The sequence below is a fragment of the Etheostoma cragini genome, chromosome 9, assembly GCF_013103735.1.
Source record: "Etheostoma cragini isolate CJK2018 chromosome 9, CSU_Ecrag_1.0, whole genome shotgun sequence".
Classification (NCBI taxonomy): domain Eukaryota; kingdom Metazoa; phylum Chordata; class Actinopteri; order Perciformes; family Percidae; genus Etheostoma; species Etheostoma cragini.
In genome coordinates this window covers 18,235,960-18,258,344 of record NC_048415.1, presented here as the reverse complement: position 1 = coordinate 18,258,344, position 22,385 = coordinate 18,235,960, and the positions used below count along the sequence as shown (strand labels likewise).

Sequence of the window (22,385 nt, the reverse complement as noted above, 5' to 3'; positions counted from 1 at the left end):
ACACACTCACACACACACACACAAACACAAACACTCACACAGCCCATGACCTCAATCTCATTCTCTGAGAAAAGTATAGTTCATAAGGTATTTAATAGGAAAACCATGACTCAACAAGCCTCACACTGATTTACTTATTTATTTGTTTAGTTTTAGGAGTTTGGTGTGTGTGTGTGTGTGTGTGTGTGTGTGTGTGTGTGTGTGTGTGTGTGTGTGCAGCAAACATATGCAACCAAATTAAAGCCTTAAAGCTGGTGAATTGAAAAGGATTTGATGCAGAGAGCAATTCATGGGAATTAAGCAAATTAGGTCTCCAATTAGCTGCTGACATTGAATGGGAAGATTTGGTGAACAAAACTTAATTAGATGGATTTGTCATTGTTCTAATGAGCATCACCAGAAAACTGTTGTGAATAACTCCATCTCTCTCTCTCTCTCTCTCTCTCTCTCTCTCTCTCTCTCTCTTTCTCTCTTTCATCTGACATATTGTTTGTCCGTTTAGAATCTTATTTCATGTCAAATATTGCCTCATTCAAATATTCAATAATTTGCAAATAAGAAGGCCACATGAGCTAAGACAAACAAACTCAGAAAAGTCAATGTATAACCTAATCCTCTTAGGCCGGAGTGTGGATGTAAATGCCAACCTTTGCAAGCCAGAGAGGAATTTCACTATTGATGTGAGAGCTGGACAGGTAGAAATTGACTTCATTCTTATTATGGCAGTATATTTGAGTCATTTTATCACTGAACTGTTACTGGTTTCAGTTATTCTTTTTAGGGTGTCCCTTCATGATATGTGGCTTCTGTCATTTTAGCTTTCATTATTTTAGTTGCTCTATGTTTCTGCCCCGACTGGTTCTCCTTCTTGACAAATACAGAGTCCCTAATGAAGCCCTCCCACCTCTCTCCAATAAATCCCCTCCCCTCCCTCTCTCCCTGCTTCCTTCCCTTTCCACTGCTTCCTTCATCCCTGACCTCCCGTGGTCACCCTCTTTCTGCAGCACCGGTTATGGATTACACTGTGTGATAAGCTTCCTATTGAAACTATTTGGGATTGCTCAGATTATCTAGCCCCATATCCTTGGGAGTTGGCTTTGGAAAGCCTGATTTTAGTCTCTTAAGGCGGAAGATTTTGCATCCCGACAGCTTTGACTAATTAGCATCCAATCCTAGGTGGTATTTTAGCATTGGGATCACTTTTAGTGCATGCATGGGCAAGTATGTGCGCACACACACACACTCTCTCACTCACACACACACACACAAACACACACAAGCACACACACACACACACACACACAAATCACAACTGAGTAATAACATGAATAAGGTGTTGAATTCAATTTGATTTAATGAGAACAAAATATAGTGTTTTTAATTTTCTAAAAACATTCAGAACACAATTGAAATAAGTGTAGTAGTACAATTCATACATTTAATCAATGTACACACTAAAATCCCTTTAGTTTGCAGAATATAATGTAACATTGTCCACCTCAATTTCAACATCAACAACATCACAACGTATTGATTAGTAAATAAGACTAAAATATCTCTTTCACCCATAAGAAATCAGGGCCAAACTGAGAGTATAATAGAAACGATTTACTCTCAGGGTACGGAGGCATGCAGGCCCGGGTGGAACCCCACTTGTGGCTGCACGCTGGACCATGGCCAGTAGAGTCTGGGTGCCAAGCAGGACACAGGGAGTGTTTGGGCTTGAGGGCAGCACCAGTAGGTCGTTCCGTGGGGCCGGGCGAGGGCAGGGTGGTAGGTGGCGCTAAGGGAGGATAGGGGAAGCTGTCCTGCCACCCTACGCACCCTCCGCCGCGGCCTTCGGCAGTGGTAGTCCCCGTTAGAAAAGTCCTGGTAGTTTGTTGGGTGAATTGCCCAAAAGTGACCTTTGCCGTTGTCACTGCGGCCTGCTTTAATGAAGCAATCATTCAGGGACAAGTTGTGACGCACGCTGTTCCTCCAGTTTTTATCCTATTGGAGCAACAAGAGAAAAGAAACATGATTAGGCCATAAAGTAAACCTAAAACCAGAGTAAGAGTTAAACAATGGGTGTCCCCAATTGAAAATTAACTGTTAAGTATCACTGATCCTGCTTAGGATGTCACCTTGTCCTGTTGTTGGCAGGATGCGCCATAGCGTGTGAAGACCGCATATGATCACAGTAACATACAACACCCTCAGTTACCTTTTTAGCACGTCAAACCAGTGATTGACTTTAATCCACTAGGCGACGTCCAATCTGTTGTTGCACTTGGTAAAGGCAGAGGCGGTTTGCAACCTAGCAACAGGATTACTTTATTTGTGAATTTGCCAACAAGAAGATCATCTAGCGTCCCCGCAAGCACCTAATTGCCTAACCACTCAGACTGATTACTTGTGCCAAGTAGGTTGCTTCACTTGTGAAAATGGCAGCCATGTTGTTTTTTAGTAACTGAATGAAACACGCTAAAGACTTTTGGCAAACACTCGTTCTCAATATCTATTTTGTGATCATCCAACAAGTTAACAAAGCAATACAACATGATTCATTTCAATGTCGTCCCACAGACAGAGATCCTCTATCGTAGTTTCACATTATCACCCAGTTTGACCATCCGTAAGTTCCTAACACAACTACTTCCTACAGTGCCGTGTATCTGCCTGCCAGGTAAATAGAATAACACAAGCCCACTGACGTGAACATACCTTACTCTTGAAGTAAGGGTAGTGGTCCATGATCCACTGGTAGATGTCACATAGCAGCAGTTTCTTCTGCTCTGACGCCAGGATTGCTTTGGAGATGAGCACTATGTACGACTGGTTGGGTTTGTCCGCAGACTTCTCTGGACTGCCGCTGGTAGATGTGGTGGTGGTCACTTCCTCCTCCCCCTCCTCTTGTTGCTCTTCATCCCCCTCCTCTTCTTTGACTTTCTTTTCTTTTGTCTCTTCCTCTGACCTCTGTAGCCACTTCTCCTGTCTCTCAGAGCGAATCCCCACCTCTTCGGGTTTAAGATTCTGATGATTTAGCATGTGGTTCGCCGTCTGCTCTGCTGTACGACTTCCTGTCGCTCCTTCTTTAGAACCTTTGACTCCTTTATTGAACAGAAGGTAGTCAATAGTGAAGCTCAGTCCCAGCCTTTCTCTACCGCCGGTGCGGCTGCTTCTGTCTTCCATTGTCATCTCTGTATTAAGATTTCTCAGACTCATGACAGCTTTATTGGCTCCAAACTGACTGTTAAATAAGTATCAGGTGATACGTGAAAAGTATATCTCCCCAAAAGTTCCTTTTTGTGTATGAGTTTCACTGCATGGCTATTTCCTTTGAAAGTGCAGGACCCTTCATAAACTGAACGCCTCAATGCACCTCGCTTCTCCCGCTGATGTCTTTCTGTTGACAAGATCACAGATAAAGATGAGCCTCTCAACTGTTGTTAACCTTAACGCGCTCACGAGCGACACAATCTCGACCTGTGGAAATGACGTCAGTCTATAAATAACTACTACAGCTACTTTGTTAAGCAACACATTCAAATTAAATGATTTCCCCTCTCCGATAAACCTGACAATCAAAGCCACTTTCTCAATATCCAACAGCCGTTTTGCTCCTGACTCGAAGAATTGTGCTTCGTGGTTGTGAAGGTGTCTCTATTTATATGACTGTGAATTTATCCCTCACAGAAAGGGGTAAAGAAGGCACAGGGGAGGTCCAGGTAGGGGGTCTCAATTTAGGCGGATTATTTTTATTAACCCAAGCAAATCTTTGTAATTACGGGAGATTAAACACTCAAGATTTAATAAGACATGGTGTGCAGAGGATGGATGCTATATAATCAAAGACCTTTTAGATGCCAGTGTTATCCAGTTAACGTTGTTTTGTCCACGAGGATGCTGTCCAAAGAATTACTTCAATTACCTTAGAGCAGTAATTAAAGGGATAGTTTTTTTTTAAATGGGGTTGTATGAGGTACTTTTCCATAGCCAGTGTAGTAGATGGCGGTCGGCACGCCCCCAGTTTGGAGAAGCAGGCAGGAGTCCTGACATGACCGTTCCAGCTTTCCAAAGCTCCTGTATAGCAGCGTAAACACCAACACTTCCCTAGTACTCTGAGCTCCCAGTCTCAGCAGCGCGGCTAACAGAGCTAACTAGCTGATGGCGGTAAGCATTGTTACATTAGCAACAAGTAAAGCTTTCTGTTCAACAGGCTATTTCTAGATCACTGACAGTCAAGGAAGAGCAGCCGGAGGACATCAGAGAGAAAACCAGAAAACATTTTATTCATAAAATATGATCTGGTTTCAAGAAAATCAGTGGTAGTGGCATAAAGCATTACACACTCTTCCCAGAAGATCCGACCCGCTCTAAAGTTACATAGTGTAAGAACAGGCAATCTGGGCGAGCACTGGGAATGACAGAAGCACATATCTCCCTATTACAAGTCAGAGAAGCATCAAAAGGATTTTGAAGCTGTTGTTCTATTATCTTTATCGTCACTTTAATTGCCACTGTTTATCATACCAACTGCAAATAATATCATGAAGCATGTTTCTGTATATCTGTATCTGTGTCTCTGTGTCCCATCAGGCAGCGGCAGAGGGCCGACCCACCAAGAGTCAGGGTCCGCCTGAGGTTTCTGCCTATTAAAAGCAAGATCTTCCTTGCTACTGTCGCACCAATGCTTGCTCTTGGGGGGGAATTGTTGGGTCTCTATATCGTAGAGTGTGGTCTAGACCTGCTCCTGTATAGTGTTGCGAGATAATTTCTGTTATGATTTGACACTATAAATAAAATAGAATTAAATTTTAATGTAAAATAGTTACGCAATGTTGTTTTAGTTGTACAGTGTACAGTTGTGCTCAAAAGTTTGCATACCCATGAAGAATTGGTAATATACAGTATATACCATGTGTAAAGAAAACATGAGTGAGCAAGCAAAACAAGTCTTTTATCTGTTATGGGATTCACATTGAATTGTAACTCCAGACAGAATGGCACAATCATAAAACAAAACATTAACAAAAAAGTGAACCAACCACTGTTCAAAAGTCTACATTCCCTTAGTTCTTAATACTGTGTATTGGTAGCTTTAGCATCAATGACAGCGTGCAGTCTTTTGTAATAGATGTCTATGAGGCCCCGAATTCTTGCAGGTGGTATAACTACCCATTCATCTTGGCAAAATGCCTCCAGTTCATGCAAAGGTTTTGGTCGCCTTGCATGAACCGCATGTTTGAGATCTCCCCAGACTGGCTCGATGACATTAAGGTCCAGAGACTGGGATGGCCGCTCCTGAACCTTCACCTTTTACTGCTGTAACCACTGAAGGGTCAACTTGGCCTTGTGCTTGGGGTCATTGTCGTGGTGGAAAGTCCAAGAGCATCCCTCACAAAGGTTCGGTGCAGAGCTCACACACCCTCAAAACATCAGTGAGCCACCACCATGCTTCACGGTGGGAATGGTATTCTGTTTACTACAGGCCTTGTTGATCCCTCTCCAAACATAACGCTTATGGTTGTGACCATAAAGCTCTATTTTGGTCTCGTCACTCCAAATTACAGTGTGCCAGAAGCTGTGAGGTGCGTCTAGGTGTTTTGGGGCATGTTATAACCGGGCTTTTTGTGGCATTGACGCAGTAAAGGCTTCTTTCTGGCAACTTGACCATGCAGCTCATTTTCGTTAAAGTGCCATCGTATTGTGCTCCTTGCCACAACCACACCATCTTTTTCCTAGAGCAGCCTGTATTTCCCCTGACGTTACCTGTGGGTTCTTCTTTGCATCCCGAACAATTCTTCTTGCAGTTTTGGCTGAAACCTTTCTTGGTCTACCTAACCTTAGCTTGGTATTGAGAGATCCAAGAACTTCTTAACATGTGATTAAACAGTACTGACTGGCATTTGCAAGGCTTTGGATATCTTTTTATATCCTTTTCAATCTGTATAAAGTTCCAATACCTTGTTACGTAGGTCTTTTGGCAGTTCTTTTCTGCTCCCCATGGCTCAATGTCTAGCCTGCTTAGTGTATCCAAGTGAGAGTTCACAAACTCATGGACTATTCATACACAGACATTAAGTGCAATTTACAAAGCCACAGTTATGGAAAATAACCTTTAATTGCCATTTTCACCTGTGTGTGTCACTTTGTGTGCCCGTAACAAGGCCAAACATTCAAGGGTATGTAAACTTTTGATCAGGCCATTTTTTTTTTTTTTTTGGAAATATTGTTTAAAAAGCAGCCAAACAACTGTGTAAAAAGATAGTCTTCGTATGATCACTATGCTTGAATAAAGTTTTGCATGATGAGGTATTGTACAGGTACTGTATTTAGAGTATGTTTTCACTGCTTTACTATGCCATCAGACCTTATGCATTCCCCAGACATTCTGATGGGGAACTGAAAACAATATCTATGTTCTCTTCAAAGCCAGAGTTGCTGGTCTACCGTGCCTCAACCGGTTGGTTAGTTGGTTAGTGTTATTGTGTGACTTTGTTGTTTTAAAGGGTTATGTTGCAGCTCTAAGCAGTCCAACAAAGTGCTACCGTGAGGGACTAAACACTGAGAGTTACATTAACACACTGTGACACGCTCAATATTGTATTGCAATGATTTATCCCTCCACACGTAAATACAACTAATACTGCAGTTACCAAATGTATAATTTCTTTGTGTCGATATAAGTGCGTTAGTGCGGCGGTCAACAGAAAGTGTTCACTCCCGGGCTCACCCTCTCTCTGTCAAAGACTAAAAACCCAGTTAAACAGGTGAAGCAAACAAATATGTTATTACTTCCGCTCAAAGCACGATAAAAACACCCACCACCTACAATATAATTGCACAATACAATAACCAATAAATGTGACCATAAATATCATACAATATGTGGCTCCTACTGGTAAGTCACACAATAAATCTGAACTATCCCTTTAATCTGTGAAGTTCAATTTTTTGGAGAGAAAACACACTTCTCTTCTTTTCTGGAAAGGGCACATATGCACTGGGCAGACACTGACAGGCAACAGAACATTAAAATGGGTGACTGTAAAAAAAATGTCACTGTTGTTGACATGACGTATTTTTTATTTGTGTCCAGTTACCTTTATTCCAATTTTTAGAAACCATTATTATAAAAACGACTTCTTTGTTATAATCCATTGGAGAAAAATAAATCACGTACAAAACAGTATGTAGGCTAAGTTATAGGGTTTTACATCTTGTGAGTGAGTTCTACAAATATAATCTTAGATATCTTTTAAGATCGCTCTCAGAAATTAAAATTGAAATGCCTCTAATCCACTACATTATATTGTGTTGTATTGTATTGCAATTTTTAATTCTGTAACGTATATTCGACATGTTCATAATGGTTTATTTATAAGAATGTACATGTCCCTCAATTTGAAAGAATAGTTATTGAATAGTCCTCTCTTATGATGTGTTAGGACTCTATTTCTGTGTTAAATTAAACTGTAGCCTACGTCTTAAATGTTATAATTTGTGCTTTAATTGTGAGGATCTATAAATGAATTTATGGTTTTATTTTTAACATCTTCATGTCTTCTTAATGTTCTCAAACGGTGCCTTTAAGTTTCTTATACGATCAAAATCATAAAAAACATTTTAAATTGTTTTAATCATAGCATTCATATTCTGTATCTGCTTTTGTAGCGCTTCAGTGAAACTGTGTTTATGAAATATATAAACACAAAATGTGATTTTTACATTTAGAGTGTTACATGAATTTAAAAATCATCCTTGTCCATCATTTTCATGTTTTATATAGTCTATCTATGAGTCTCTGGGATCTAAAACAGACAATGTCTAGTTTCAACAGTGTTTATGTGCATGACAAGCCCCATCATTAGGGATTTATAACAATAATCATAATAATAATGTCCACGCCATTATACCTCATCCATCTCATTAGTACAGATAAGAGCATATAGCATATAAGTAAATATGCTTTATACTGTAGTTTTAGTGAGAGAAATAATTAATGACTGTCTAGTCAAATCATGAACTATATTGCCCCCTTCTGTTTAAATAATGAAACATGTTGCACACACACACACACACACACACACACACACACACACACACACACACACACACACACACACACACACACACACACACACACACACACAGCAGAGATCACCATGCTGCCCTTATATTAGCAAGCTTTTGCAGTGTAATTAGCTATATCAACTCACACGTAGACACATGTCCGATACAGTTATTAAAAAATATGACACAATATAAAACAAAACTCGGGTCCAGACCAACTGTTTGAAAACAACTTATTCCTATCTATCCTTTAAATTGTAATTTCCCCATTGGGGATCAATAAACAGATTAAAATTAAAAATTAATTAAAATTATATCTTGTCCATAAATCATAATAGACAATCTTGCATCAAGAAGTGCAGTGGCAAAATCAGCTGCCCTTTGTTGTTTTTATTGACGTTTCACAACTCAAGTAAAGCCAAAACGAAACACACCATTTTATTACATAATTCCTTTAATGGATTTTTGTGTTTTGATTTGCCACCGTTTGCCACATAAGATGGGCCCCTGGAAAAGCAGGGCTGGATCACCACAGGGAGTATCAATTCGTCCTTAGCATACTTATTTCCATTTTACTAAAGGGTAACCCAACATAGTATTTGTGTTTTGATCAGGGTAAGGCGGGACTATACTTTGACGCCTAAGTGTATTTCGTTAGTTACTCATTTTAATTCAATTATGAAAATACTTCAGACAAAGCATTAGCTCCAAAACTCATGGCTTGAAGCAGAACCTGAAACGGAGTATTTTGCTCGGACGGGATTTGAACAGGCCATGCGACCCGGTCCACTTGTCACCCCATGCTTTACATCAACGTTGAAATTAAAAAGTTTTTAAGACACAATCTCAAGATATCGCAATACTATTAAAAATAAATATCATGGATATCAAATTGATTTGACACGTGGTATCATTCATTGATACTGAGGCCTATATTGGAAAAGAGACCTGTCTCTTAGTGTTTTTAAAAACTTGCACTGTAACTTTAAAACAAGGTGGTCCCGCCCACTTTGTATGTATCTCCTCGGGCTCTGGTTGAAGCCACACTTTGATTGGCTAATTGTACTTGTCTATCAAAGCAGGCTCTGCGTTTCATTGGTGAGAGACTACCCTTCGTCTCTGACTCTCGCGGTACTGTTGCACGAAGATGGCGGCCGAACTGGTGGAAGCGATGGCAAGTAGAGCTCGGCTAGCTTTGGTTTGATGGAACTGGCGCGTTTGTGTGGTTTGAAACTCACCCCGGTCATGGGGATACTGGGGGCTTTGTATGAATTTATTTAAGAGTTTTCTCCAAGAATTGTAGCGTAATACATTCAAAACCAAACGAACTAGCCTGTGTTGCTAACGTAGCTAGGCTACTAGATACTGTTAACCAAGCAAGTGCGTTGGTTTAGCTAGCATCACGCTGGCTCTAAAGGAAGACACCGAAAATAAATGATGTGACAATAAAAACGCTGCTAGCATTCTTCCCAGCGCGCTACTATTGGGAACTATTTGGCTTATAAACATGTATCTCGGTAGGTAGCCGGTTAGTTTATGAAGCTGTGCACCTGTCAAAATGTCCAGTTGATTGAATAACGTTACCGAAAGCCCAATCTGTAGAGAAGCTAGCCAGCCGATCAGCGCAGGCTATATTGTTTATGTGAGGCTGAAGAAATTGACTTTATGGCTGTATTTTGCACAGCATTGCCATCACAAGTCTGGACAGCCGCGTTATTGTGCACATTTAACGTTAATCTAGCTAGACACAAAGCAGTTGTGCTACTGATGCACAACTCCACGATGTCAGACAAAGCTAAAGCTCGTTAAACGGCTCAGGGCTTTCCACTAACAACAACATTACATGGTGTGTCCTACATTCACATACTCTACGTTGCTGCTACTTCATAAATGCTATTTTTGTATGTTTTGGTATGGTTCGTATTCCGTTCGAAGTGAGGTTGTCATTGCTACACAAACGAGTTATCCTGAAAACCACAAACAGCAAATGAAAATAATATTTAACAGTGAATACTCGGGAATTGATTGATTGATACGCATGTTGTCCATTGGCTATGGAACACATTGTAATTATGTGTTAAACGTTGGTTAGTTTTAAGGCATAGCTTAGTCTACCTCCATGGGACTGTAAACAGACTAGTAGCTGATCAGTGCAATTTATGTCTGTGTGTATTACAGGCCTGTGTAGTAAATGTATTACAGTGAAATGCAAAGAGGCAATCATATTTTTGAACTGCTTTCGCAGATTCAGGGTTTGTTCAAATGTACCACAATCATTTTTAAGGGCTGCGTGATGAAAATGACAAGTGGTCAGAACAAGGAGCAGTGTGACTCCTAATTAAAAGGCAAGTTCAAGCCTCTGGAGGATTAAAATGACTACGGACAAAAGCTAATTTTAGCAGGAATAAAATAGTTTGAGACACTGTTATGTCATGTTAAATGCTGTACAAGTTAATTGTAAAGTAATTGTGTGGAGCCTTCCATGGGCAAAAGCAAGCAAGTGTGTTTAGGCAGGAATTTTTACGTGTGTGTGTGTGTGTGTGTGTGTGTGTGTGTGTGTGTGTGTGTGTGTGTGTCTCACGAGTATATTAAATAGCTTGATACATTACTGGAGCAATTCACAGAATATTAACACTGCTATACTGGAATGTATTTTCCACCTTGGTTTTCAAAGGTTAGATTAGGAAGGTTAGGTTAGGAAAATCAAACTGTGAATAACTTCAGAAAAACAATTTCAAATGCTTAAGTCAGAAGTAGAAGAAATCTAAATCTATTAGCATTGTGAAAGTAAATGGTTCTGCATTTATATTAGTCTTAAGGATCAATACTAATATGCACTGGATTGGGACTGGGCTCTAAAACTGGAGTCTAGATTTGTAAATTCATGGCATTGTCCCTCAAACCGTCCCCATTTATAGACTTCATTGTTGTGTTTTATTGTGTTTCTCATGATTTTTGTCTTGTCCTTCCTCTAGAACATGGTCAAAAGTTTCCGGGTCTCAGACCTGCAGACGTTGCTGGCCTCAATGGGCCGCAGCAAAAGTGGGCTGAAACAGGACCTGGTGGGGCGTGCGCTGAGGCTAGTGCAGACGGAATACAGCCCCGAGCTTCTGAAGAACGTCAGGCAGCTCTACGAGTCACGCTTTCCCAAAACATCTGGCTGGCTTGCAGCGCGGCGTCCAGAGGGCGTCCCAGTTGCCTACTCATCCCTCAGCTCCTCCCCCACTGCCACCTCTCAGGGCGCAGACTACCTCAATGGCATTTCCAAACCAATCCCCACACCTGCAGCAGAGGTCAAGCTGGTGCCACTTCCCTTTTACCAAACTTTGGAGACGCTGTTGCCTCCAACAGAGCTAAGTAAGTGTATATCGTTTTGAAGTTGTTGTATCCTTGTAATTTAAATAATTTGTTTAGTAGAAATGTTACCTCCACATACTTTGCTGTTCTTTTGATGGGTTTTCTCTACACATTTTTACAGTTGAAGTGAACAGTGAGAAACTGCAGGACAGTCATTGCATGTTTGAGTTAACACCTAACCAAGCAGACCAGATCAGAAATGCGAGGTAAGAAAATCCTAACTTTCTCCACAGATCTGCTTGGATAACACTAGCTCAATTTACAAACTCTGTAACTAATCTACATTTAAATTTTTAACATTTTTGCTTTTTTAAGTGAGCTTCGTCCAGGAATCAGATCAATCCAAGTGGTTCTTAGGTAAGTTCCCAGTAATTTCCATTGAAACTTAATAGATATTTCACTCTCCTTTTACCTGGAAGCTGCTGGTTCAGTCAATGACTGTGCTGGTAATCTTTCACATTATAATTCCATGTACATATTTTAATGCAGAAAGTTCTAGTACATCGTTTAATATTCTTAAAACCTGATTTGGGGCATCATTAGGTTGCATAATTAGTCAAAGGCAAAACATAAAGAAGTGTTCTTGGATATGTTAAACCAAAATTAAGATTGAAGCTGAGGGATAGCCTACATTTTCCTTATATGGCATAGGCCTGTTACTTTGACAACATTGCATGTTTTAGTGGGTTTGCAATGTGTCTTAGAGATGGCTCTTCTGTAAAAGCCCAATATGAATAAAAATCATTTATTTGTTCAGTCATGAAGCCCATAAACACCTGTGTGGCATACATGGAAAATGCACCGCTTTCAGTGGACTTTTTAATGTGTGCGTAAAGGTCGCCACCGGTGTTTTCTAAAGTAGCCCATCAAATTAAGAAGTCTAACCCTATATTTAATGAGTTTTTTCATCAGTAACTTTGTTAATATGTTCCAAACACTGATTACTCTCCAATCTCTACTTGGCAGGATATAACCTCCCAGCTGAACACACACACATTCATTCATTTAGAACTCGTAAGGGTTGATACAGACACATAGGCACGTTTCTCCATCATCATGCTTGCATTGTTTTAAAGCAGAAGTTAGTGGTTGTTAAAATATATGCGTAGCAAATCATAACTTGTTGATCTAAACTAATTTATTAGAATAAAAAATGTATAGGAAAAAAAGTAGCCGCTCGGCTGGATTTAAATAAGCAGTCAGTTATTTGGCTGGCAGATTGCACTTATGAAAAAATCTGCTAAAACTGATCAGATCTAGTAGTCAGACATTCTTATTATGATAACCTTTCTCTCTCATATCACACTGTTGTAGAATCTGTTACACAGACTCCATTGGTGTCCAGGAGGACCAGTATCCTCCCAACGTTGCTGTCAAAGTCAACCAGTCCTACTGTCATGTGCCGGTGAGTTGATCTCTCTGAGACGAGCCACACCTTTAGACTACAAATAAGACTAAAGCTTTTCTTCTGCTCAAAAATAGTTTATTGTAGTAGTCTTTCTCGTCTTCCATTTGTTTTTAAATACTGACAATGAGTCACTAACTTAGGTGTCAATGGCAAATTTAATGACTGGTCAGGGCCAAATAAGCGTGGATGTTGAATAAGGCAAGAAAATAAATAATATCCAGGTACAGATAGTGTTTTGCCCGCCTAAAGGCATCAACTCGCTGGCAAGCCTTCAGTAGGAACCTCTCTGTCTCTCAGTGTTAAAACTGTTCAAGCACTGGTGGGAAGCTGAAACATCCAAGACTAGTGTTTGCTGTTACATTGTGCTTGTAACATGTGCTGAGGTAAAAAGATTTCCTGAGTCTCTGCAGTTCTATTACTAACTTAAAGGTCCCATGGCATGACAATTTCACTTTGTGGTTTTTTAGCATTAATATGACTTCCCCCCGGCCCGCCTACGGTCCCCCAGTGGCTAGAGATGGTGATAGGTGGAAACCGGGCCCTGGGGATCCTGCTCTGCCTTTTGAGAAAATGAAAGCTCAGATGGGCTGATCTGGAATCTTACCACCTCCATCTGAGCTTTTATTTTTGGTTAGGTTACCTATCCTTTCTCTGCTTTGCCCGCCCAGAGAATTTGGCTTACCCATGAGAGAGAGAGAGAAAGACATCAAAGCTTTCAAACGAGCAAAGTGGCAATTGGTTCATTGGCACTTAATTTATCACATGACTCATATGTTATCCCTTATTGGTGAAAGTGATGCTGTTACACTCTCCCTTTTGTTACAACCATCCCCGGTCTCACTAGGCTAAAACAAAAAACCTGAATGAAGAAAGTGTCTGTCTGTCTATAACAATTTTATTAAGAGGATATATTGGCTAATTTACATCATTCTTTTTTGTGTGTGTCTGTGTGTTTAAAGGGCTATTACCCTTCTAACAAGCCTGGTGTTGAGCCTCGTCGTCCTTGTCGTCCTGTAAACATAACTCCCTGGTTGCATCTCTCCAATGTCACCAACAGAGTCACCGTCACCTGGGGAAACTTTGGCAAGGTCAGAATCCGATAGAGAATCCCAGACTGTATGTGGCGTAGCTTTGGGTCGTGGTGCACCACTGGTACATGCAGTTCGTTAGTTTCATGGGTCCTCCTTAGTTGTTCCTGAGGGCAATGAGCTGAACTACTTTAACTAGCGTCTTGGCATTTTCCAAAACGGTATCGGCATTTATAATGGCCGATTAAACAAATATTTTACTGCCCTTTTGAAACATACTTTGATTATTTTAGTTGTTATTGTGTTTTTGTTCAAAGAACTTTAAGTTTCATATCTTAAGTTTGTATTCTTATACATTTTATTTAGCAGATCTTTAATTTCTTTTGCGGTTTCTATCTTGTGACAATAAAACAAACAAGTTTATTTTTCCATTATTATATTATTTTAGTAAAGACTCGTAACTACAAAATACTGATGTTAGGGAAATCTGTTTGTTTTATTACGTGTTTCTGAATTTTTTTTTTTTTTTTGTATATCGGCCGATGAATTGGAATATCGGATTTGTGTTGATATCAGCCTCAAAAATCTTTCATTGGTCAACCTCTGATTTGAATGCCAGGGCTATCGGGGCATAAAATTTGACATTTGAAGCTTCATTTGAAAACATCCATAGAATCTTCGAATGTAAAGGAAACAAAGTGACATTCGGTACATCCCTAAATAAGAAGTCTTTTTGTATGCTTATTTCCTTATTCCTTTTATAATAGTGTTTTCTTTAACCAAGAGTTTTGGAAATCGTCCAATCACCATAGCCTACAGTTAGCTTGCACTAAAGTTGCCTGACAGCTGAACAGCCCTCTGTTAAAGCTATAATGTGCAACTTTTTTATATTAATGAACATCAGTTAAATTCAAGCCATTGCCAAATGAGTTGATACAAAGATAATTAAGCCTATCTGCTTCACACAACTCTGTATTCCTCCCTATGGCTATGTTTACAAATTGGTGTGGTCCGGCAACATTCACATGCAGAAGCTCGTGTGACGTGTTTTAGAACATTACTGAGACAAGACAGCAGCGTTCAGCTTTGGAGACGAATATGACATATGAAATTCCTGCAAGTCCATAACCTTGTGGTTGGCCCGCGAGTGGGGGTGTGGCTAATTCAGTCCATCCAATTCTAAGGTTTTTGCGAAGCATAATCATACTTGCACAAAGATCCCAGAGATATTGAACAAGTAATAGAAAGAATTTGCTGTGTTTGGTTTCCTTAAAACGTGGGACTTACAATTTAAATTATGTAAGAGGATATTATCTTGCATTAAATACAGTTATGAAATCAGGAGAGAGTGGATTTGCCTTTTTAATTCTTTTTCACCAAGTAGATTTCCCTTACCATAATAAATCTTGTGTATTAAAGTTTGTTTTTTAAGTGGCTTTGAGGTTCACTTACTGTATGTTTAAGATTGATAGCCTTTTGAAATAAATGCTCACAACCTGTTAATCTGTTTTCAGCGGTACTCGGTGGCAGTGTATTTAGTGAGGGTTTTCACTGCAGCAGACCTCTTCAGCCAACTCAAACTCTGCTCTGTTGAAAGTGCAGAACGTTGTCGTGAACGCAGTATGTATTACCTTCATACTCCGCCTAAATTATTTTTGCAAATTTGACTTTGAAATTGAAAACTACACTAAGAAGTTGTTGACTCAAACCTTTTGTTAGCACCGGTTTGTGTGTTTCAATTTCAAATGACAATAAATTGTCCTTTAAGCTATTGTGACATCATATTTTGTCTGCCATTGATCTATAGTTCAAGACAAACTACGTTTTGACCCAGAGAGTGAAATTGCAACTACAGGCCTCCGGGTTTCTCTTATCTGTCCAGTGAGTATACCTGACATGTTAAGATGTGGATAGGTCAGTCTTCACTGTCCTAGATATTTTTCTATTTCCGTTTTCATAAATGTTTGTTCTACTATGACGCTTTATTAATTTAGCATGCTTCTTCCCTCTCCCACTTCCCAGTTGGTGAAGATGCGGCTCGGTGTGCCATGTCGAGTGTTAACTTGTGCCCATCTTCAGTGTTTCGACGCAGTCTTCTTCCTGCAGATGAATGAGAAGAAGCCCACGTGGACCTGCCCCGTCTGTGACAAGCCTGCTCCCTTTGAGCTGCTCACTATTGATGGGTAAGACCGAAGCATGCTCGGACTTGTCCCACCCCTGCAGTGCCATCTTCCTCTCAATACATTCTAAAGAATTACACGTGCGTGCGTGCGTGTGTGAGATGAAGCGAGCTTGGGAAAAAGTCTTCAACCTGCACAGATGTTGGGGTATTTTAAGGACTCTTCCTAGAAGCTGAACCAAGCTTTGAATCTTTTGCATGGCATTAGAGGGTGGTTTTCTGTATCCTATCATCAGGTTAAATTCGAAAATTTTTGATCCTGTAAATTGGCTTGTTTGCTGACTCGAAGATCTACTTATGTAACTAGGCTGTAGTTTGGAGAGCCATGTAATCGTGGGACTCGAAGGCGCAACACTACAGTGATGTATACTCTCAACAAATGTAAATTTCTCTGTTAGGTTATAGGTGCAAAATGTAAATCCCTAACCAGTCAGCAGTGTTTTACATAACGAGGACAGCATTTGAACACAGTTTGTCTTTCTGGTATTTTATCACCAACAGAATAGCGAGAAATGAATCTGCAGTCAATTTTATCAACAACAACAACAACAAAATATTCATGATAAAATACTTTAACCTTAGCATATTGGGCGTGTGTTTTCTTGCAAATTCTGAGCAACTTTCACAGACACTCCCTTACTTTCACAAAGACTGAAAGCATTGTGTTACACTTTGGCTTTGCATTCCTTAAATTAAGCTGGTGTGAAAGTCCCTTCTTCAATTCAACTTTAGGTTTCACTTTCAGCAACCTAGTTACTAAATGTAGTTTAGTTTACAGCATATAGTTTTGAAGCAGAGAAATTTACAGAATTAATTTTCAGTTGATAATAAACAGCTAAGGTATACGCTTATTTTGTTTATTTTCTTCATGGAATGTAACTTGAATCAATCTTGCCATTTAAGGAAAATTGTCAAGATTATAGAGATATGCTCATGATCGTGGCAAAGTAGTTTGAGGATTTAGAATGACGGACATGATCTGCAGAAAAGGATAAAAAATATGAAATTTGACTCACGCTGACTTTTGCTAGGTTCCTGCAATGGTTTGAATGTAGTATTCTGTTTTTTCTGGTATGAAACCTTTTTTTTGAGGCGATTCTAACCAGCTGTGTATTTCAGGCTGCTATCTGAGATTCTGAAAGAGACGAGTGAGGACATTGAGGAGATTGAGTACTTAACTGACGGCTCCTGGCGACCCATCCGAGATGACAAGGAGAGGGACAGGGAAAGAGAACGCAGCAACACACCGGAGCATCCTGTTGTTGATATATGTAAGTGTCAGACCCCTTCAATTTTGCCTCTTTGCCATTTTTTGTGTGTGCTTCTCCCCTGCATTAGTTTGCTTGTGTAAATCTTTTATGTAATCAGTTTTTAAAATGGCCTTAATGTCTGCAGGCATTCCTGAGGCTAACGGTCATTCACCGGCCCACAGTAGCACCAGCGTGGGGATGGCAGGAGTCCCAGGAGGACCTGCTGTGCCCCCGGGAGGAGGTGCAGTGGTAGATCTGACACTTGACTCCTCCTCTGAGGAGGAAGGGGGCGGGGCAGGAGGAGACAGTGAGGACACTGAGGACAGCGCCGACAGTCCTGCCCCAAAGAGGGGCCGATACAACTACGACAAGGACCTGGTCACTGCCTACTGACCCCACACCTCTGTCCCCTCACAGACTGGCACACACACACACAGAGACAGAGAGGCAGGGGGCTAAAAGGACAGGAACACAGTAATCCACTAGATGCAGCAACCCTCCCTTATGCCCAAACGTCAGCCTTTTAGCAGCTCTCGTTATATCCAGTCAAAACAACCATACACTCAAACACTGGTAATGAATCTTCAATCTGGAGTGATTAGGATTCCTCTTTGTACTGTACACCACTGGAAGCAACTCTAACTCTTTTTGGCCAACCGTCACCTTGCAGTGATTATCTGTACCGTCCGGCCTCTACTTAAGAGACCGAATGGATTGTGCACCCCACCACCACTGCTACCCCTCCTCCTTTCTCTCTTCAGACTATTCCCTCTCTACCACCTCATCTCTGTTTGTATTTGACTTGGAATTACAGGCTCTTTTAGCCATGGGCGTTTCGATGTGCGCGTCTCTGATTTTGGTCACACTCGTGATGAACAGGCAAGTTCAAAATGGAGGCTCCTCTGTAGTTTTTGGTAAAAGGTCAAAAACAAGTAGTGGACAAGAGCATTCCAAATCTGTGGGAGGACAAGGCAGAGATATCTGGAGTGTGATGCAAAATTAAATCTCTCCCATTGTGTTTATTTGTTTGTTTAGAGAATGAATTCAAAGCTTGAAAGGGATTTTTCAGGAATTTATCCTTTTTTAATTATGAAAGGGCAGAACACAATACTGGCCTCAATGTGTGATGCTTTCCATTTATATTTGTCCTTCGCTAAAGAGAACCTACCTCAGTCATAAAAACTTAGCAGACTGACCAGAGAGTAGCTTAGAAAGAAGCGGCGGACAAGAATTGATTTGTCTTTCTGAAGTCAATTTTACACTGGAGATTTTGTTTTCCTGCATTTTTCTGTTTAGTTTTTTAATTCCATTGTTCCATGCAGCTTTGTTCCCTCTGCAGCAACACAATCTCTGTTAAAAGGTGAGATAGTTTGTGGAGAACCAAGCTAACAAGGCATCAGTGCATGCAAAGTGCAGAAGGTTGTGGTTGGAACGCGTCCCTTTTGTAAAACATAACTGCGGCTATAGCGCTGTAAGTAACAGGATTTATTAGGAGATATATCAGCATTGTGTATTTCTGTGTGGCAGCTGTGCCAAAGCTGATCTATTTTAGGAGTTCACTGACAGGAAATGGTTGTGAGATTTTGGTGCCTTTTTCGTTGAGTGGTGGAGATTGGAGCCCGTTGTTTAAGGCTAGCTGAGCTGGCCAGCCTGTGAGACCCCAATGTGAAGGAAGGTGTTTAGTTTCATTGAAGATTTCCGTAGCTGTTTTTCCCGTGGGAGAAAAAGACAGAAGCAGAATAAAATCAGTGGTAAAAAAAATAATATAAATACACTTATGGAATAGTGATCGGAAGTGCCGTCATTCTTTTTTTACCACTTTTTGATGTCTTCTGTCCTCCATATTTATTGAATTGCTTCACATTTTGTTTAGTGTGTAATTAATCTACATAATATTTGGCTGTAGTTCTGTACAGACAGAACTATTGGTTGCAGGAAGCAGAACACCTCTGCTGCTGTGGTTTGAGTTGAGTTATAATTGGTCCGGGCTCCTGGCTGTGCTTTTGATGAATGCTTCTTTTCTTTTCCTCTAAATGAAGCCGACCTGGGTCAAAGCACCATTCAGAGTACTTTGCTACAGCGGGTTCAGCATGTCTGACGGAACAAAACATAATGAAGTGCCAATAAGTGCAACCCCACCACGCTTAGTCATTGATTGGAATACAAACGGTCTTGTCTGGAACAAATGGAGCTGCTTCAACCAACAATCCCCTCGGCCTCGCAACAACATAGATAAGGTCACGCCTATTTGTTGGAATAGAATTGGACTTTAATTGCAACATGCTGTAGGCTTACAACTAATATTCCTAGTATTGTCAGTATGTGATGGCTGCTCTGCAGAGAAGGAGACTCGGGCTGCATGTGCAGGCTTTAGGTTTTGTCTGCAGGTAGGTCATCAGTGTTTGCTTAAAGATGTTGCTGTGTTGCTAGAGCTGTTTGCACTTTCATCTGATACTGCACCCCAAGTTTAAGGTTTATTTATTTTAAAGCCATCATATAGTGAGTATTAATCAAGGATCCCTGATCATTGTGATCAGATCTCCTCAACCATTTCATGTGTGTGATTTAAAAAAAAAAAAAAAAAAAAAAAAAAAAAAAAATGTGAAACTAGAAAAGCGTTGGTCTGCTCCACTGTGAGACACATTAGGTGTGGGTATGTTTCCTTCTCTCATCTTCCCTTTGTTATGGTTTGATCCGTACAGAATCTGGTTTTCTTTCCCATGCTCATGAGCACAGATAAATGGCATTTACACATCAATGCGGAGCCTCACTGTTGCAAGTGCATTATTCGATAAGGTTGAGGATTTTAAAAAGTAGGTGGAGTCAAATCTGGTCTTCCATTTTTCTCCTTTTTATTTGACATTTTGACATAGTTTACAGAATCAATATACTGTTGAAACATGTTCGATAAACCACACAAAATTGATTGAGGGCACTTTGCCTGTTATACATTAGGGACTGTCCCTGAAAAGGATATTCTTTATAAGGCGCTTAAAGCAAAATAATGTACAGAACTCTAATACCTGTCTTCAACTAGGCAATTTGTATTTGTAAGTAACTGCGCTATACATATAACAACAAAAATCACATTGTTCATTTGTTAATAGGTATAGAATGTCATATTTGAACAGATCTCCTAAACTTTTCTTATCCTTATGGTTAAAAATGAGAGGTGGTGCCGGTTGCTTTTGTGGAACTGAGCCAGATGTTTGCAGCTGGTTTGGGAGCTGGAGGGAGCTGTGGGTCTGGTCTTTTTGTAGTGGCATCTTTCTTCTTATAATAATGCATACGGTAGCATGGGCAGAGGCTTACAATCCATGATGTAAATGTTTTGTTTGTTGTGTTTTTTTATATGTTCATATTAAAAGACAATAAAATTTAAATAATATTTTATTAAGCCTTGAATCGCCTCCAGTTGTTACTATAGGCAAACAGACACTAAGAAGCTGTTGAGGGTAGCAGCACCTGAAGCTGATGCCACAAAGGACTGGTTAAGGTTGAGATTGTTCTGTCCTGTACCAAATGCTCAGATCTGGGGACACATTTTATGTCTGTTGAGGATAAAACTGTAAAATTTCAAATGATCGTATTCTAACAGCTGTTATTGACGTGTGGAATTAATTAAAATCAGTTCTTAAAAACTTGTCTTATTGTTTTACTTTGACAATAGTAAAAAACACATGAAACAAAGCTGCTTTTACTTCCATATATTTTAAAGGTTTGGCAAATGGAACTTGCTTATACACCACATATACTGCATTTGAGATAGGTTCTACATACAGTGCATAAGCTACATTTCTGCCTGACATTTTTTTGTCAAAGAAAACTTGTATTCAAACAGCATTAAATATGTCGTCTGTTTCTCTTTTCCTTTCTATTCTGAGAAGGTATGTGGAAGTGTTTGGTTTGTAGCCATCCCTACAGTTTGGCGCTCCTTTATTATGCCATATTATTTGGTAAAGTTTGTAAATCGATGACAATATAGGTATGATGTACTGTCTTGCTAAGGTATTCAGAGAAAGAAAGTAGATCAGTTACATACTACTGGGCATGTTCGGTTGAAGAAATTTCTTGCATGTATCACGTTGGTTTCAAAATGCTAGTAGACAAAAATGATGCCCCTAATATATGCCATGATTTTAGTGGCATTTACCTTGTTTCTGAGCAATTTCAGGACATCTTGTTTATTTTTGACTATGAAAAATAGTTGACAAAATAATCCCACCACAAGGTCCGTTTAGTAGCTGTTCTGGAGCTGGACATTTTGGATATTAAATATTTAAAGTCACAATTAATTGCATTAATGTTATAGTTAACTCGGAAGTAATCACACAGTTTTTTTAATCTATTCTAAATGTCCCTTGATTTCTTTTTGTACCATTTTCTTCTCATTTTGATGCTCTTATCAACATGGAAAAGTGGATCGGCTTGCTTTGTCCAAATGTTTTTTTATTGAAAACATTGGCATAAAGCCAAATCTAGTGTTCAATTTCACATGTGACATTCTGATTTGGAGCAAATAATCTCTCACACAGTGTAACACTGTCCATCAATAAAAGGGTAAAAAAATACTTGGGGGGGGGGGGGATTGGCGTCAGAATTGTGCTTGGCCATCAGGTGGTATTTCAGAATGGACTGCTGCGATGATAGCTCAGACAAAACACACAGATCACTTTTGTTTAACAATTTTTATTGATTTTCCATAAACAATATAACATTTTCTACAGCACATAATGGACCAAATATGTACAACAATATATGGCTGTGTTATGCGGAAATGAACCAACATGAAAGGTACAGTTCACTTTTGTCTTGTCAATGAAACATTTGGCAACTTTTAAAAGTAAACTTAAAATTCAGAATCTTATTGGCATCCATTTTGTTGTCTTGCGCTCTCCATCCGTTCAAAACTTAACAGTACAACTCTTTGGCCGGCTCGCAAGCCCAAACGGGGTGTGTGGGGCGCGCTTGTTGTTTTGTTTCCGGTCTAGCTAGATCCGGTGTGGTGTTGTAGTTTTTCTAATGTGACTAGTTTTAGCAACAGCATGTGAAAAAAACTACAAAGTTTGCCAGGCCAAAAAGAACGTTAATCTTGCGATAAAGAAAAT

The 22,385-nt window shown here is 39.9% G+C and overlaps 2 protein-coding genes across 2 annotated transcripts; one reads left to right on the top strand and one right to left on the bottom strand.

The window, feature by feature from the left end:
* Window positions 1–1,421: 1,421 nt before the first annotated feature.
* On the bottom strand, window positions 1,422–3,602 carry foxq2 (forkhead box Q2). Its single transcript, XM_034881680.1, has 2 exons — window positions 2,704–3,602; window positions 1,422–1,989 (listed from the first exon to the last, which is right to left on the bottom strand). Exons 1-2 carry the CDS (start codon window positions 3,202–3,204, stop codon window positions 1,615–1,617), a joined length of 876 nt encoding a protein of 291 aa, XP_034737571.1. The 5' UTR covers window positions 3,205–3,602; the 3' UTR covers window positions 1,422–1,614.
* Window positions 3,603–9,141: 5,539 nt separating this feature from the next.
* On the top strand, window positions 9,142–20,919 carry pias4a (protein inhibitor of activated STAT, 4a). Its single transcript, XM_034880993.1, has 11 exons — window positions 9,142–9,229; window positions 11,031–11,412; window positions 11,534–11,618; window positions 11,728–11,769; window positions 12,727–12,817; window positions 13,780–13,908; window positions 15,363–15,468; window positions 15,656–15,729; window positions 15,871–16,031; window positions 17,147–17,298; window positions 17,423–20,919. Exons 1-11 carry the CDS (start codon window positions 9,203–9,205, stop codon window positions 17,668–17,670), a joined length of 1,497 nt encoding a protein of 498 aa, XP_034736884.1. The 5' UTR covers window positions 9,142–9,202; the 3' UTR covers window positions 17,671–20,919.
* Window positions 20,920–22,385: the final 1,466 nt, after the last annotated feature.